This window comes from Rousettus aegyptiacus, unplaced genomic scaffold (genome assembly GCF_014176215.1).
Source record: "Rousettus aegyptiacus isolate mRouAeg1 unplaced genomic scaffold, mRouAeg1.p scaffold_m13_p_6, whole genome shotgun sequence".
Taxonomy (NCBI): domain Eukaryota; kingdom Metazoa; phylum Chordata; class Mammalia; order Chiroptera; family Pteropodidae; genus Rousettus; species Rousettus aegyptiacus.
In genome coordinates, this window is record NW_023416309.1 from 61,302,640 (window position 1) to 61,318,392 (window position 15,753).

Consider the following 15,753-nt stretch of genomic DNA (forward strand, 5'->3'; position numbering starts at 1 on the left):
CTGGTCCTGCTCCGCTTCACAGATTGATGGCTTCCCTGAGCCTGAGTCTCTTTTCCTATAAAATGAGAATTACATACACTGCACAGCTTGAGCTGGATGGATGACAGAGTATGAAACAGCTTAGCCAAGAGAGACTATGTGGTAAATGGGGCTGCTCCTCACCACACCATCCACACATCCAGCACGTACCCTTGCTTTGAGGCTGCCAGATAAAACACAGCACCCTGATTAAACTTAAATTTTAAGTAAAAAAACAAGCGATTTTTTTTTTTTTTTTTTTTTTGGTGTATGTCCCATGCAACCTCTGTACAGTCTCTTGGAAGAAGACAAACTTCTAGGTATGTCAGCGAAACATTAAGAACATACTTACACAAAGCAAGTATTCACTGTTTTTCTGAAATTCAGGTTTAACTGAACATCCTATCTGTGTATCATTAACCAAGTTTGGCTGCCTCACATCCTCCCTCTATACTACCCCAGCCCAGTAGCTGTCCCTCCTTTGTGACTGCGGTACCACTCTACTTCCCCAGCAACCCCACCACTTCCCTGTACCTGGTGCTGAGTTACAACCTGTCTTCTGGGCTCAACCCATGGGGGCAAGTTGGCCAGTGCTGTCCCCTGTCCATGGGCACTGGCAGGATACTGGGCCCATGCTGGTCCCCTGTGACCTGCTTTCCTTCATCCTCAGACATGGCTGAGGAGCCGGGCTGCCCCCTGTCCTGTGCAGTCAGCAAGAGGCGGCCTGAGTGTGAGGAATGCGGCGGCCTGGGCTCTCTGACAGGCAGGTGCGAGTGGAGACAGGGAGACGGCAAAGGTATGCCCCACACAGAGCCAGAGGCCCTGTAGCCAGGCAGTTAAGAGGGGTGATGATGGCTGAGTGGAAATGGGATCTGTGTGAACCCTCCTTACACCACATCTATTACCCAGAGCTTTGTCCCCGTCATGGCTCCTGATGCCAGGAGAGGGTGGCCATAAGTGTAGGATGTGGGTGGCATGAAGACATTCAGGCTGTTCATTGCCATGGGACCACAGGTGCCCAGGACTAGATTCCCTTTGAACTTAGAAAGGTGTGGGCTAAAGCCAGGATGTGCAGAGGACAGAGAGGCTCTACTTGCGAGGTCCCAGGCCAGAGACTGTGGCCCTGAGCAGGAGAGGCCTTAGCTGGCTTGAATATGGATGCAGTCAACTCCAAGCCACACCCACTACTACGAGGGTCCCTGAGCTGCCCTGTGTACTCTGGGTCCCCACCCTGAGCACTTCATAGGGATGCCCGTGCTGGTGGGGCTACATGTGTGGTTTTTCTCTGCTTAGGCTATTTGGGGAGCAGAGTTGGCCCGGAAGGCCCTGGCATGCTGCCCTCCTGGCTCTGGCAGTCTGACTAGGGCAAGTGCTCCCATGTGGCAGTGACCAACCCACTTTGTGTTACAGGGATCTCCAGGAACTTCTCCACCTGCTCCCCCAGCATCAAGACCTGCCCTGATGGCCACTGTGACTCTGTGGAGAGCAGAAATTCCAACATCTGCCCCCAGGACTGCCTCCGTAAGCAACCCACCAGGCCTGCCCAGTCAACCTGAGCCTGGACAGGGCCCGGGTGGGTGAGGTAGTGAGCAGGAAAGACTTGGACTCTCACCTGTACATCAGCCACACCAGTCATCTTCCTGGGTTTTATACATTCAGCCTTTTTCTAACATTTCATTTGAGTGAAGCACTCTTTCCCCACCCCCCACCCCCAAAAAAGAAATTGGAGCCTGGTATCCTGACCTACACTCTAGCGTCACTCTGACCAAATCACAGAGGTGTAGCTCTCCAGCCCCCATTCTGCTAGATACGCCTGCTGCTCCTTCTCTGTATCTGAAAAGTAGCCATGCGTAGACCTTGGCAAGGGCCCTAGGCAGCCTGTGGGCTCCTCCTGCCCACTGTGGCTGGGGAACTGGCTTGGGGACAGATAATGCTGAGACTCCTGCCCAGATGACCCAGACCTCTGAGCTCACTGCTCCACCCTACCTACCCCCACCCCTGCCCTTAGGCCTGAGCAGCTAACATCAGGTGGAGAGAGGCCTCTCACACTCCTGTCTGGGTGGTCCTGGTTTGTTAGGTCACCCAGAGGCTGAGTGGGCTTTTTCTGTCACCAGGGGGCGGCAGCATCATTGGTGGGCACGAGCCAGGGGAGCGTTGGGGAATTAAAGCCGGCTTTGGTACCTGCAACTGCTTCCCTGAGGAGAAGAAGTGCTTCTGTGAGCCAGAAGACAGCCAGGGTGAGCCATTTGGGGCCACATGCTGGGCTGGGCTCCTGACAGAACCATGCAAGCCAGGGAGGAAATTGCAAGAAGGCAGTTGAAATATTAGAGACTCTCTTTCCCTCTAGGCCTCAGTTCTCCCATCTGTAGACAGGGAGCTGGGTCAAGGCCCCAAAAGAGTATTTTCTGGCCCAAAGTTCTACAATAAAGATTGGGCTGGAAAATTAGTTCTTCCATGACATAACTCAGTGTCTGCTTGAATTTTCCCTGTGCCGGCCTTTGGCTGGGCCCCGAAACCATCTGACTAGGACCCTGCCCTCCCAACCAGAGCCTTCGGGTGCTCCTTCTGGCACAGTGGGTGTGGTGGGTGGCTCGAGTCCCCCTGAGCACACAAGAGAGCTTTCCAGCCTGCGCCCAGGGACTCCTTTTTGGTATTTGAGTTGTTACTATATGGCCCTAGGTCCTGAGCTATTTTCCTTTCCTCTCTCTTTTTTCTAAAGAATACACAAAAGATATTGGGAACACAGAGGAAAAACCTAACCTCCCTTCAGGGACAGGGCCAGCTGGCTTCAGTGCAATGTTCCACAATTGCTATATGGCCTTGGGCAGGCTGCTTATGCTCTGTGCCTCATTCCTTCTGTAAGAGGGTCATAACAGTCTCCATGTAGAGGAGACATCCCTAAGAGTACTTGCCATGTGGTCAGTACTGTTGGAGTGTTTGCAGTTATTCTCATACTTTCACGCCAGCAGCATTTGCCAGGCTGCTCAGGTTGTCATAGCAGCCACTTTTTGGCAGCCGAGGATGTGGCAGGCTGGAGAAATGTGCCATGTTGGCTTACATTGGCGTTGGGGGCACCCTTCTGGAGCATTGTCTCTCACAGCCACCCCTGCCCACAGACCCGCTGTGTGATGAGCTCTGCCGCACTGTGATCGCAGCAGCTGTTCTCTTCTCCTTCATCATCTCCGTGCTGTTGTCCACCTTCTGCATCCACCGCTACCACAAGAACGCCCACAAGTCGCCCATCGCCTCAGCCGAAATGACCTTCCGCCGGCCAGCCCAGGCCTTTCCAGTGAGCTACTCTTCGTCTAGTGCCCGCCGGCCCTCACTAGATTCCATGGACAACCAGGTCTCTGTGGATGCCTTCAAGATCCCGGTGAGGTTCCTTGTGGGGCCTCAGGGCTAGGGAGGCAGCTCCTCCAGGAGACCTCGTTGATGGCACTGGTCTCTAGCAGTTAGGAGCTGCAGAGGGGAGGAGGACATGCAGGGCTGTGCTGCAACCCCCAAGCTAATGTATGTTTCAGCAACACCCCCTGCCTTCAATGAGCTGCCTTCCAGGGAAGGCAGAAGACCTATAGGGCGGAGAGCATTGAGGCAGTTTAGCGAGTGGAGATTGATGGGTACTGATTTAGGTGGACTAGTATTTGGGCCTTGAGGATACAGGGAAGGCAGGCCATTCTATGGCATATCTGACAGGGAACTCTTACAGATACTTCCAGGGCTGGGGGGCCCTGAGGAGGAGTGTGGATTTTCTCAGCAGGTAAGATACCTGGGAGTTGGGGGTTGAGCAAAGGGGCCCATGTTCTGCCTTCGTTTCTGCAGGATGCTTTATTGGAAAGTCTATAGTGCAGAAGTGGGAGCCTGTGATGAGGTACTGTCCCCATCCAAGTGAGAGATGGCAACAGGGAGGGGAATCCATCTGCAGTATGGAGAGAGGGGTCACCAGGGGGCCTCTGGGTCGCCTGTGATGGAGCCTGGGCCCTTGGGTCTGTAACCTACCAGCTGACAGAGAATGTCAGCCAGAGCCAACGGGCTTCCAGCCCCCTTCTTAGTGGAAGGACCTGGGTCTGTGATCAGCATGTGCTCCTCAGAGCTCCTGTCTTGGCCAGGCCTCCCTTTGGCCTGGCATGCCCCTTCATAATTCTCACTGGGAACTATCTGAGGAGCTGGAAGCCAGATTCTGGGAGGAACTGAAGAAAGTGCTCAGAGTGGAGGGGGCTTGGGAATATAAGTCTCACCACAAGGCTGGGAAAGGAAAGTGCAGTGTGTGTACCTCCAGGGGCCTCCAGGCAAGTAGCTCAGCAGCAGGGTGCCATAGGCTCCTGGCAGTCCACAATCATGCTTAGAGGTAGCCAGGGTTTGCTCCTTGGTAAGGGTCCGGGCCAAGAAGGCTTTCCCCAGCTGCAGCAGCAACTGCAACCTCCCTCCTAGTTTTCCTACTTCCAATCACTCAACAGGTGGGGAGTCTGCAACCCCGGCCCAGGATCATCTTAGCTTCCACATGACACCTCAGGGATGAGTCATGTAATTCCTTTATATACCCTGGTAGTTTGCACTGAGGTGCAGTGGAAGAGCAAGCTGGTGGGAGTTCTTGTATGTGGACACACACCACCTTGGCCCAAATCACCTCCATCCCAGAGTACAGAGCAGCCAGAGACCAGCATGAAGTCCTAGGGCCACAATGACAAACTCCGAAGTCTCAGGCATGCTATTCAACTGTTTAGCCTCAGTTTGCTCTTAAATAAAATAAGGAAGATATTTAACATTTTAAAAGGATCAAATTGTTGATAGCCATACATGCTCAGTGTGACATCTGTGTGCAGTAAATGGTTATCCAGGGCAATTTGGAGATGACGACGCCAGGACTGTGATAATGTTGTCAACTCTGACTCTGACTATGGGTTCCTGGGGAACTTGAGACAATACCAGGATGCCCAGGAGCTGGCTAGAAGGTGCCTCTGACCAGAGTACTGACAGGAGGCATACCCAGACATCAGAACGTGTGGCTCTGGTTGTCCAGGGGCAATGAGTCCCTAGTGGTGTCATCTCTGTTGGTTGGGCAAGCCTTAGATAGGACAGATCATGAGCAGCATCTAGAAGCCACACCAACGCCCAGCTACAGGTAGATGTGGGGAGATAGATGCCCAATGCTGGACACTTCCTGGGATTGTAGGCTAGGAGGGGACTTGGGCCACTGCTGCTGATTTGGTCCTCTGTGGGGTCCTGGACCTCTCTGGAAAGGGTACACCAGGGCCTGGGCTGCAGCCCAGTCAGTGCCTTGTGGTCCTGGTTTCCCAAGCAGAGGCAGTGCTGAAAGGATTGAACTTGACTCTCAGAGAAGAGGCCGTGATCCCATACAGTGCTGAGTAAGCCCTGACGCCCTTGTTTGAGAGTTGAGGACATGGGACAGGGTGCCCTAGGGCATGTTGAGTAAACTGGAGACCAGAAAGGGTATAGGCATCCAGAGTTCAGTCCAGTCTGTGGCAATGTCTGCCTTCTCATGAGGGAGATGCATTGTGGAACAGCGCATCAGAACCCAACTGTGGGGCCCTGCCCTTGTGGATATGGGTGACCATCACCTACTAGTTCAAATGATGGTCAGGGTCTCTGCACACTGGAGCTTGTCCACCAGGAGTTCCTTCATGGGTCTTGCCTTACTCCTTTTCTCTTACCTTCGCCATCTTTATCCCCTCTTCTCTTCTCTTCCTTCCTTCAACCCCAATGTAGGAAGATCCAAAGTGGGAATTCCCTCGGAAGAACTTGGTTCTTGGAAAAACTCTGGGAGAAGGTGAATTTGGAAAAGTGGTCGAAGCAACAGCCTTCCGGCTAAAAGGCAAAGCAGGGTACACGACCGTGGCCGTGAAGATGCTGAAAGGTACGTGTCTAGGCAGCACACACAGGTGGCTTTGCCGCACATCCGTGGGAGCCCCAGGGGATAGACCGAAGCCACCCAACAGGGCGCTGGTGGCTGTCCTTGCACCTCCTCAAGAGTTTTCCATGGCTGTTCTTGAGTGGCTGCAATCTGGGGACCCCAGCCATGGATAACCTGGGCCAGGGTGGTCCCTGGAGAAGCAGGGCAAGGACCTTCCTTCTTTGGCAGGTTCTAGAGTGGTATTGCTAGGGGTGTGCCAACATACCAATGTTGGGTAAAGATCTGAGTTTTAAAAATTTTTTTAAAGCACTTTTGGTTTCAAGCTGATAGCTCTTCCCATCCCGGTCTTCCTCATTCATTCCTCTCAGACAACTGTCCATTGGGGACCTGGTGAAGAGACCACTGTCCCCAGAGCCCCCAGTAGACTGCTCCATCCCAGTCTTGCCACAAGGGATGAGTCTTGCCACAAGCTTGGTTCTGAGTGGGCACACACATACAACTCATATTTCTCAGCAGAGGGCAGATGGCCCCAAGTTCTGGCCCAGGTGGACTGACTGAGGTCCCATCGGTAGTGCAATGGGCATAATCTGGCATGTGCATACATGAGTTCTAACGTAGCAGTTGAGAGACCACACAGTGCCATGCTTCTGGATGCTTCCTCAGGCCCTCAAACTGGGGTTGCCCCTTGCCCAAGAGACCCCATGTCCTAAGCGGGTACAGTAAGGCTGTCCCAGGTTCCCCATCCATCATACAGGAGGTTCCCATGCCCCATTTCCTGTGGAAGCTGACCTCTTGCTTCGAGACGAGTCTGTAGCTAGAGGCAGTGGGTCATGGGGCACTGACCCAGGAGGATGTTTAACCACAGCCTCTGACTCACAATGATGCCAGAGAGCTCAATGGGGCAGGAGTGAATAGGGGGACCCCGATCCACAGCTCTGGTGACCAGGTTCTTGTCCTATGCCATGAAAAAGAAATCAAGGACATGACAAAGCAAACAGAAAAGCACAAGATTTATTAAAGCAAAAGTATACACTTACAAGTGCTGACAAACTCTAAGAGAGAGTCATCCTGAGCTGTCTGGATTATGGGCTTTTGTTCTCTTGATGTTGGGGATGGTGCCCAGAGACATGGTACTTGCAGTACAGGTGAACAAAGGACAAGGGAAAGACTATGGAACCTTGTCCTGGAGGGGAGGGGACATCCCAAGGCTATCCATCCTGTCTCCCCATCTTGGCCTGTTCCTCATAAAGTCTAAACAGAAAGAGGCCTGAGTGAGAAACTAGGGAAAAATTCCAGAGCCGCATCCTGGAGGGGAGGAGGAATATTCCTAGGCTAACTATCCTTCCTCAAAAATACCTGCACACCAGGCCTCCTGATGGGAGCCCAAACTCAGCTCCACCCACTCTTGGGATGCACATCCTCCATGTGGCATAAAATCTTGTGGTCTTACCTCCCTGCAGGGCCTCGCTTGTTGAGCGCTTTTTCATAGGTTGTTTGGGGATGCCAGGGAATCCCTTTATATTTCCAGAAGGATTAATGAGGGATGGTCACTGTTCACTGTGTCTTTGAAAGATGACTTGCAGGGAAATGTTGCCACTTACGCACAGCACAGCCCTGGGAGGGGCTGTCCATGGAGAGATCCTGCTTATGTAGATGTTGGCTCCCGGGGATTCTTATTCCCCAGAGGCAGAGGAGGCTGCTGTTAACCATCCCACAGGCTGAGAGTAATCACGAGCTCTGGATCCTTGGGGAGGGTGTCTGAGAAAGAGCTAATGGGATCTGTGCAGACCCCTTACTGTAGGTCATGTGACCTACATTCACAGAAGGGGCTTCCAGAAGGGATGGATTTGCAACCTGTTCTGTTTACGTACATTTCAGAGAACGCCTCCCCAAATGAGCTGCGGGACCTACTGTCAGAATTCAACCTCCTGAAGCAGGTCAACCACCCCAATGTCATCAAGCTGTATGGGGCCTGCAGCCAGGATGGTGAGGCCAGCCACAGAATGGCAGCTGCTGGGCATAGGCCAGGGGCTCTGGCCTACTCCATTCTTCCTCCTCCCCCTTCCCTGTCCTCTCCTTCTCTGGTCCTTGTTCTCTGTCCATACATGATCTCTGGCTCTGGCCACTGCCTGGAGCCTCCTGTGTCAGTGAGAGGGCTGGGAGAAGCTGCTGCAGGATGCTTGCATGCGGCTGTTCCTCTAGGAGCCCTAGGTCTTCTGGGGCTTCCCGGAGGTCTTTGGTGATATCCCACTTGTCAGCACCTTGCTCCAGGGCAGGGAACTCCAGAAATAGATGGTACCTCCTAGGCACCTACTGGGGAGTAGGCATGCTGTGATCTCCAGGTAACCCCAACCCCAGCCCTGCATGACAAAGGTATTGTCACTGTTTCTCATGTAAGGACACAGGAGACCAGTCTGATCTGTTGGTTTTCCAAACCCACTGTGCTACCAGGGGCCTGTGTGTGCATGTACGTGTGTGCATGTGTATAATGGGGGTATGAGAAGACAGTGAGCCAACATGAAGAGGGCAGCAGGCATGCCGGTCAGTACCAGTAGGACTCAGGGCTGGGCCTAGGGCAAGACTGCAGCCCAAGAGCTGCTGAGAGAAGCCAGGAGCAGAGAGCAGGTGGCTATGTGCAATCCAGATCCTCTGCCTCCATCAGCTGTCCCTAGGCTATGCTGCAGCAGGATTGGGCTGCAGAAAGGCTTGTCATCCTGGCAATGGGTATGCATCCCCGGGCAGCACTGAGCATAGTGGTCATCTGCCTTGGGCACCCCGGGAGGAGGTTGTGCTCAACCTCCCAGGCAGCAGCTTTAGCACAGGCCTCAAGAAATGGAGAGCAAATGAAGAGAATGAGCTGGGACTTAAACAAGTCCTGGAGCTGCCTAGAACTCAAGCACTTGACATCCTAAATGTGGTTGTGTCCATCTGCCTACTTACTAGTAGGGTACAGAGCTGCCCAGGGGTGCATGCCTCCCCCACTTTCTGTGCTCTTTGAGATTCCTTGATTTCTGCCTGCTGAGCAGCCAACCCACAGCCCCACTCTGTCCTTAGGACCACTCCTCCTCATTGTGGAGTATGCTAAATACGGCTCCCTGCGTGGCTTCTTGCGAGAGAGTCGCAAGGCAGGGCCCGGCTATGTGGGCAGCAGAGGCAGCCGCAACTCCAACTACCTTGACAACCCAGATGAGCGGGCCCTGACCATGGGCGACCTCATCTCCTTTGCCTGGCAGATTTCACGTGGGATGCGGTACCTGGCCGAGATGAAGGTATGTGCTGCCCCAACCCAGTGCCCCTGCTCTCTGCAATGGGCCTGGATTTTAGGTGTCCCTGCTATTGTCTTTTTTGCAGCTTGTCCATCGGGACTTAGCAGCCAGAAACGTCCTGGTCGCCGAGGGGCGGAAGATGAAGATTTCAGATTTTGGCCTGTCCCGAGATGTGTATGAAGAGGATTCCTACGTGAAGAGGAGCAAGGTACCAGGTCCTGGGGTGTCCTAGCCTGATGTCCCAGGCTGGTTGGACACAACCGTCAGGGTACACACAGCGGGAGGGGGAGGGGCAAGATCCTTTAGCACACCTGGAGAGGATAAAGTAGGTTTTTAGAGTATAAACTTCTAGACCTCATCCCCAAATCCTTCCCTAATTCTTGGTTTCCAGAGACTCTGTTCAGGACTCATCCCTGGGTCTGTTCCTTCTCTTCCTAAGGACCACACTCACCCTTTCAGAGCTGGCAGCTTCTCTTGCTTTTAATCACTATCACTTTTGAAAGTCACCTAATGCTGAGGAAGTAACCATCCTCTTCTCCACAGTGTTCTTCTTTCTTCTACAGAATAAAGGCCACTGTTTCTGTGTTGTTTAACTCTTTGCCCAGAGGAGAGTTAAGTGAAATAAACCCAAGCATGGTGGTCATTCTTTGCAGGAAGGAATGAACCACTTTACAGGGTAGAAGTTCCCTTGGGACGAGGGCCTGGGAACTTCTGGCTGGGTGAGTTTGGAAGGCGCAAGGAGGAGGGCCCTAGAGACTGGGTGCAGAGACTCAGCAGAGGGTTCTCAGAAGCTTTCTCTGGATCTCTGAAGTAGGTGTGGGGGGATCCCTCTGGGGAAATCTGGTTCCCTGGCATTGTCCAGTTTCCTGTGGCATTTGTCTTGGCCCTGTTCTGTTGCCCTCTCAGCCCCTCTTCTGCAGCCTCCCTCTGAAATAGAAGACTGGGTCAGCTCACAGGCCATTCAAGAGTCTGTTCAGAACAGACAACAACAACAAAAAAGCACAAAAAAAGTAATACAAAAAGCAACTGCATACACTTCGGCTTTGCTCAAAGGGTGGGGAGAAGCCCTTAAAGTGCTGCAGGCTGTGAGGACAGCTTTTTGTTTCTTTTGAGGTTTCTGTTGTGACAGCCTATTTCAGTACTGCCAAAGAGGAAGTAGAGAGAAGCTGCCCTCCACCTCATGAAGGGCTGTGGACAAAGCCTTCCTGTTGCTGCAACAGTCGTCTAAAAAGGCAATGTGTCACAGAAAAGCACAAGGTGTCCTAACACAGGGCCCCAGAAAACACAAGCTGCAGGCAGTGTTGTTACAAACACTTGTCCCAGAAACAATCACACTTCGTTAAGGACATAAACCCTAAAGAACGCTTTTTAAAAAAGGAACTATAGTAAATGCTGCATTAAAATACAGTGCATGCATTTTTTAATTAATTTGTGCCTTGGAACTTATCTACTGAAAAGCTATTTATCAACTTGCATTGGGAACACTTGCGGTCAAGATGACAATAAACACTGCTTGCTTCCTCCCATGACCGAATTAAAATTACATCTAAATTACATAACAACCATCCTTGAGAACCACCTGAAGACTACTAGCTGAACAGAATTCTTATAACTAAAGATATAAAGAAGCCACAGTCGAGACTGGCAGGAGGGGTGAAGACTCAAAAGATGCTGGTCACACACCTGCATGTGGCAGTTAAATACCAGAAGGATATCTCGGATGCATAGGTTCCCCCTGAGGAGCGAAGGGTCCAAGCCCCACACAAGACTCCCGAGCTTGGAGCACTGGTGCTAGAAAGAGGAGCAATACCTTGCTGTGAAAATCATTAGGGATTCCATCCAGGTGAGATAAGAGGGATGCTGTAGTTTCAGGCATTCTCTTAAAGGGCCCAAATACAGACTCACTTGCTCACAAACACTCACCCTAAGTTCCAGTGGAGGAACAGCATGTTGAAAAGCACCAGAGGCATATAAGGACAAACTGAATTCTGACCGGCTTCAGACCACAGCAGAGCAGTACCCAGTTAGCACCACAGATGACAAACCCAAATGTCCCACTGGTGCGAATTCCACTCTGTGGGGTCAGCCCCCATACAACAGCTTGTCCACTATAGTCACAGCCAGTCCTCATAGCCGGTCACCCTGAGGATCAGCCCCACCCACTAACAAGCCAACAGCAATCAAGACTTAACTAAAACAGGAGGGCACACAGTCAACACAAGGGACATATCCAGAGCATCCGGCTCAGGTGACCAGGCAGACTGGGTCCCTGGGCCCCACAGGACACCTGCTACATAAAGCTGCTCTGCCAAGACCGAGAAACATAGTAACTCTACCTAATACATAGAAACAAATACAGTGTGGCAGCCAAAATGAGGAGACAAACATGTTTTAAATGAAAGAACAGGACTAAACTTCAGAAGAAAGAACTAAATGAAATGGAAGCAGGCAAGCTACTAGATGCAACTCAGTGAATGAAGACGAAGAATTGCTTGATCTCAGTCAAAACTTCAACAAAGAGGTAGAAAATATAAAGTATAGAAACCATAAAAAAGAACCAGTTATAAATGAATATAATGACTGAAATGAAGAATACATTAGATGGAATCAACAGCAGATTGAATGAAGCAGAGGATCAAATCAGGAACTTGAAGGAGAAAGTAGTGGAAAACACCCAATTGGAACACCAAAAAAATAATAATAAATGAAAATAGTTTAAGGGACCTCTGAGACAACATCAGGTATAACAACACTCACATCATAGGGGTATCAGGAGAAGAGGGAGAACAATAAATTGAGAACGTATTTGAAAAAATAATGACTAGAAACTTTCCTAACTTGGCAAAGGAAGTAGACACAAAAGTCTAAGAAGTCAGAGTCCCAAACAACATGAATCCAAAGAGGCCCACACCAAGACACGCCAATGGTTAAAAACAAAGAAGAATGGTTAACCATTCTTTTTAACTAAAGGATCTCCCATAAGACTGTCTGAATTTATCAACAGAAATTGTGCAGGCCAGAAGGAATTGGCATGAAATACTCAAAGTAATGAAAAGCAAGGACCTACAACCAAGATTACCCAGGAAGACTATCATTTAGAATTGAAGGAGATATAAAGAGTTTCCCAGACAAGAAAAACTGAAGGAGTTTATCACCTTCAAATCAGTATTATAAGGGATATTAAAGGGACTAATTTAAGAGGAAAAAGAAAAATATCAAAAGTATGAATAAGATAATATTGCAAAGAAAAAAATTCTCACTGACAAAGGTAAACCCAAATAAAAGCAGTGAATCAACACTAAAGCAAGTACAAAGGTTAGAAGGCAAAAGTAGGAATGTCATGTAATTATGAAAATAAAGGGATACACATACAAAAGAATGTAATAAATACATAAATGTGGAGGAGATGAGTAAAAATGGTAGTAATTATAGAATGTTTTTGAACATAAGCGACCATCAACTTACAATAGTTGGCTATAAACATAGTTTTGAATATATGCAGGACATGGTAACCACAAACCAAAAATCTAGAAAAAATACACAAAAAGTGAAGAGAAAGGACTCCAAATACAACAGTATCAGAGCAAGAGAATAAGAAAGGAACAGAGAACTACAAAAACAATCAAAACAATAAAATGGCAATAACTACGTACCTGTCAATAATTTCTTTAAATGTAAATGGATTAAACCTCTAATCAAAAGATAAATGGGTAAAGAAGATGTTCTACATATATACAATGGAGTATTACTCTGCCAAAAAAAAAAGAAAGAAAGTCTTACCAATTACATAACATGTTTAGACCTGGAAAGTATTGAGGTTAGGTTGGACAGAGCAAGACAAATACAATTTCATTTATATGTGGAATCTACAAAATAAAATAAACAACGGAAACAAACTCACAGATAAGGAACAAACCTATAGTTACCATTTTGTGAGGAGAGTGAGGCTGGGAGTAGAGTGAAAAAAGGGGAAGGGATTAGGAAGTACAAACTGGCAGTTACAAAGTAGTGTGGGGGATGTAAAAGTATAGCTTAGTGAATGCAGTCAATAATATTGTAATAACTATACATGGTGTCACATGGGTGCAAGGCTTATTGGGGGAGAGCACTTCATAAGTTATGTAAATATCTAACCACTGTTACACCTGTAACTAATATAATATTGAATGTCAACTATAATTGAAAAATAACAGTAAAAAAAAAAGTTGCTGTGGAAAGGATTTGTTAGGTCTTACCCCAGCGCCTCTGTTGTGGGGGGCACTCTTTCAGAGGATACTAAAAGGGCCCTGGCATAAAATAAGAGGGAAAAACCAGTCTCAAGGCACATAAATAGATTTCTTCCCTCAGAGCTTCTCAGAAGATCATTTAGTATGTTAATTTCTATCAGAAGTCCCCGAGATAGAAATGGTGTTGGTTTCCCAAACTTATTACTCTCAGAATTCAGGGAAGATCTTGCTGGATGGTGTTCTTGGCCTACCAATTGGGCAGCACCACCCAGGGCACCACAGAGTTACCTAGATGTGACCATGGGAGACCTGGCTTGGGCTTGGTATCAATTACTTGGGTTTCTTTTCAGCAGGGATGTGGTGCATGATAAACATACCCTGTATAGCTGTGAGCAGGTCAGTTGTCTCCCTTCAGCATCTCAGACATGCCTAAGAGGGCCAGACTGGAGCTCTGACTGCTCTGAGACTGTGCTGCCAGTTCTGTGCCCAGGAACATTCTGGGTATCATTACTTGCCCCCAGAGCTGGAAGTGCCTAGAACAGGGCCCCACCCTCCTCCAGTTCCTAGGGTGTCAGAGCAACATTAATGCCCTTTTTTTTTTTTTTTTACTACTTGTTAAGGGTCGGATTCCAGTCAAATGGATGGCAATTGAGTCCCTTTTTGATCATATCTACACCACCCAAAGCGATGTGTAAGTGTGGATATTACCTTCTCTGGAATGGAGGGTACATGTGAAGGGGGCCATGACATCTGTCTGGGCAGCTCAGGTGGGAACAGTGCTGGCCCAGAGTGCCTGTCAGCTCATGCCAACCATCTAAAGTGACCCCCCCCCCCAGCTGAGGTGCGTTTATTTAGCAAATGACCAGGGCCCAGGCAGTAGTTTTGAAAGTCAAAGTGGCATTTATGAGAACAGAGAGCACTGGCTGCAAATCCCCCTCCATTGCCCTCTCTTTCCTCCCCGCCATCCTCTCCCCTCCCTTCTCTGGGAGTCTTAGTGACATATAATTCCAGCTAAACAATTCCCCTCCTGTGGGCCAGAGCAGGACCGAGCTCAGACAGGGGCCCTGGAACTAGTCCCCACCCACAGACAGGAGTGGCCTTGAGTGAGTTCTAGGCTGGTGCACTCCAAACTGCTCAAAAACAGGAACCAAAACTCAGTCTTCTAGGTCAACTTACAGACTTGATAGTTTTCAAAAACACAACAGACTTGTTTGTATGTTCTGCCATCAACAGACATGAATATCTGGAATAATGTGGGCTGTGAAAAGGTAATTTTACAGTTTTAAACAACTTTTCTGAATATAGAATCTGACTGTAAGACAATTGGAAAATGCAGAAAAAAGCATAATGAAGAGACTAAAAGTCACTTGGATCCACCACCCCTAAGTACCTACTACTGGCCTTCCCAGGCATGGCCTTCTAGTGTTTTCTGTGGTGTACAGATAAGTGCTTTTTAATCACTGTACATGGGCTCCTATAATAGCACTGCCCTGTAATATAATTTGTTTCCACTTCACAGTAAATTTTTTCTCACAGTTAAGTCATTTCCAATGGCAGTGCTTTTTTTCTTCTAAGACTTTAAGAAAATGTTTAAGCACATAGAAAAGGTGAAGGAAGTGTTTCGAGAGTTTGGGTCCCACCTGCATTTTACTTTATTTGCTGGACTGCTCTGGGCCATTGCTGCTATACCTGCCTGGTGCCCCTTGTGGATGTTGGGGCTGAGCATCACAGTGAGGAAGAGGGGTGCTAGATGGGGCCAGCAAGACAGCTGTCCCCACCTCCATCCCACATCTGTCTGTGCAGGGGGACCCAGACTGAGACTTGTTCTCTGCACAGAGGTGGGGCAGGGGTGGTGGTGCTAGCCTTGATAGGTCAGCAGCTATTGGAGTGATGGATGTCTGGGCTGCCCAGTGAGCATTGCAGGTTGGGTGGGACCACTCTGGTTGTCTTGCTTCCTGTAGGTGGTCTTTTGGTGTCCTCCTGTGGGAGATTGTGACCTTGGGGGGCAACCCCTACCCAGGGATTCCTCCCGAGCGGCTCTTCAACCTTCTGAAGACAGGCTATCGGATGGAGAAGCCTGACAACTGCAGCGAGGAGATGTGAGTAGGCTTTTCTTTGGCCCAGCCTCTCCCCAATACAGACACCCTTGGTGATGAAGGAGAGAGCATATACACTTATTCTCTCCCTGCTCCTGAGCAGCTCTGGGTGCCAGCTTTGGGTGAACTGGATGGTGCATAGTGACAGGCCAGAACATGACAGGGCAGAAGTTGCAGAATCACCTTTTGGGCATGACAACATAGGGCCCCTGACACCACTGAGGGCTAGATGGGCTTCCTGGTGGGGACTTCAGGGATGAAGGGGAGCAGGGCCCAAA

At 49.5% G+C, this 15,753-nt stretch overlaps 1 protein-coding gene across 7 annotated transcripts in view; it reads left to right on the forward strand.

Annotated features, from left to right (window-relative positions):
* Nucleotides 1-15,753, forward strand: part of RET (ret proto-oncogene) — a 54,260-nt gene that overhangs the window by 30,394 nt on the left and 8,113 nt on the right. For 6 of the 7 annotated variants that reach the window (XM_036222796.1, XM_036222795.1, XM_036222798.1 and 3 more), the window contains 10 exons: nt 689-814; nt 1,429-1,539; nt 2,133-2,255; nt 3,135-3,391; nt 5,743-5,890; nt 7,766-7,873; nt 8,942-9,156; nt 9,239-9,361; nt 14,000-14,070; nt 15,341-15,478. In XM_036222796.1, the coding sequence (XP_036078689.1) occupies nt 689-814; nt 1,429-1,539; nt 2,133-2,255; nt 3,135-3,391; nt 5,743-5,890; nt 7,766-7,873; nt 8,942-9,156; nt 9,239-9,361; nt 14,000-14,070; nt 15,341-15,478 (1,420 nt within the window). The remainder of the gene's footprint in view (nt 1-688; nt 815-1,428; nt 1,540-2,132; nt 2,256-3,134; nt 3,392-5,742; nt 5,891-7,765; nt 7,874-8,941; nt 9,157-9,238; nt 9,362-13,999; nt 14,071-15,340; nt 15,479-15,753) is intronic. The other variant, XM_036222797.1, reaches the window with a different exon arrangement.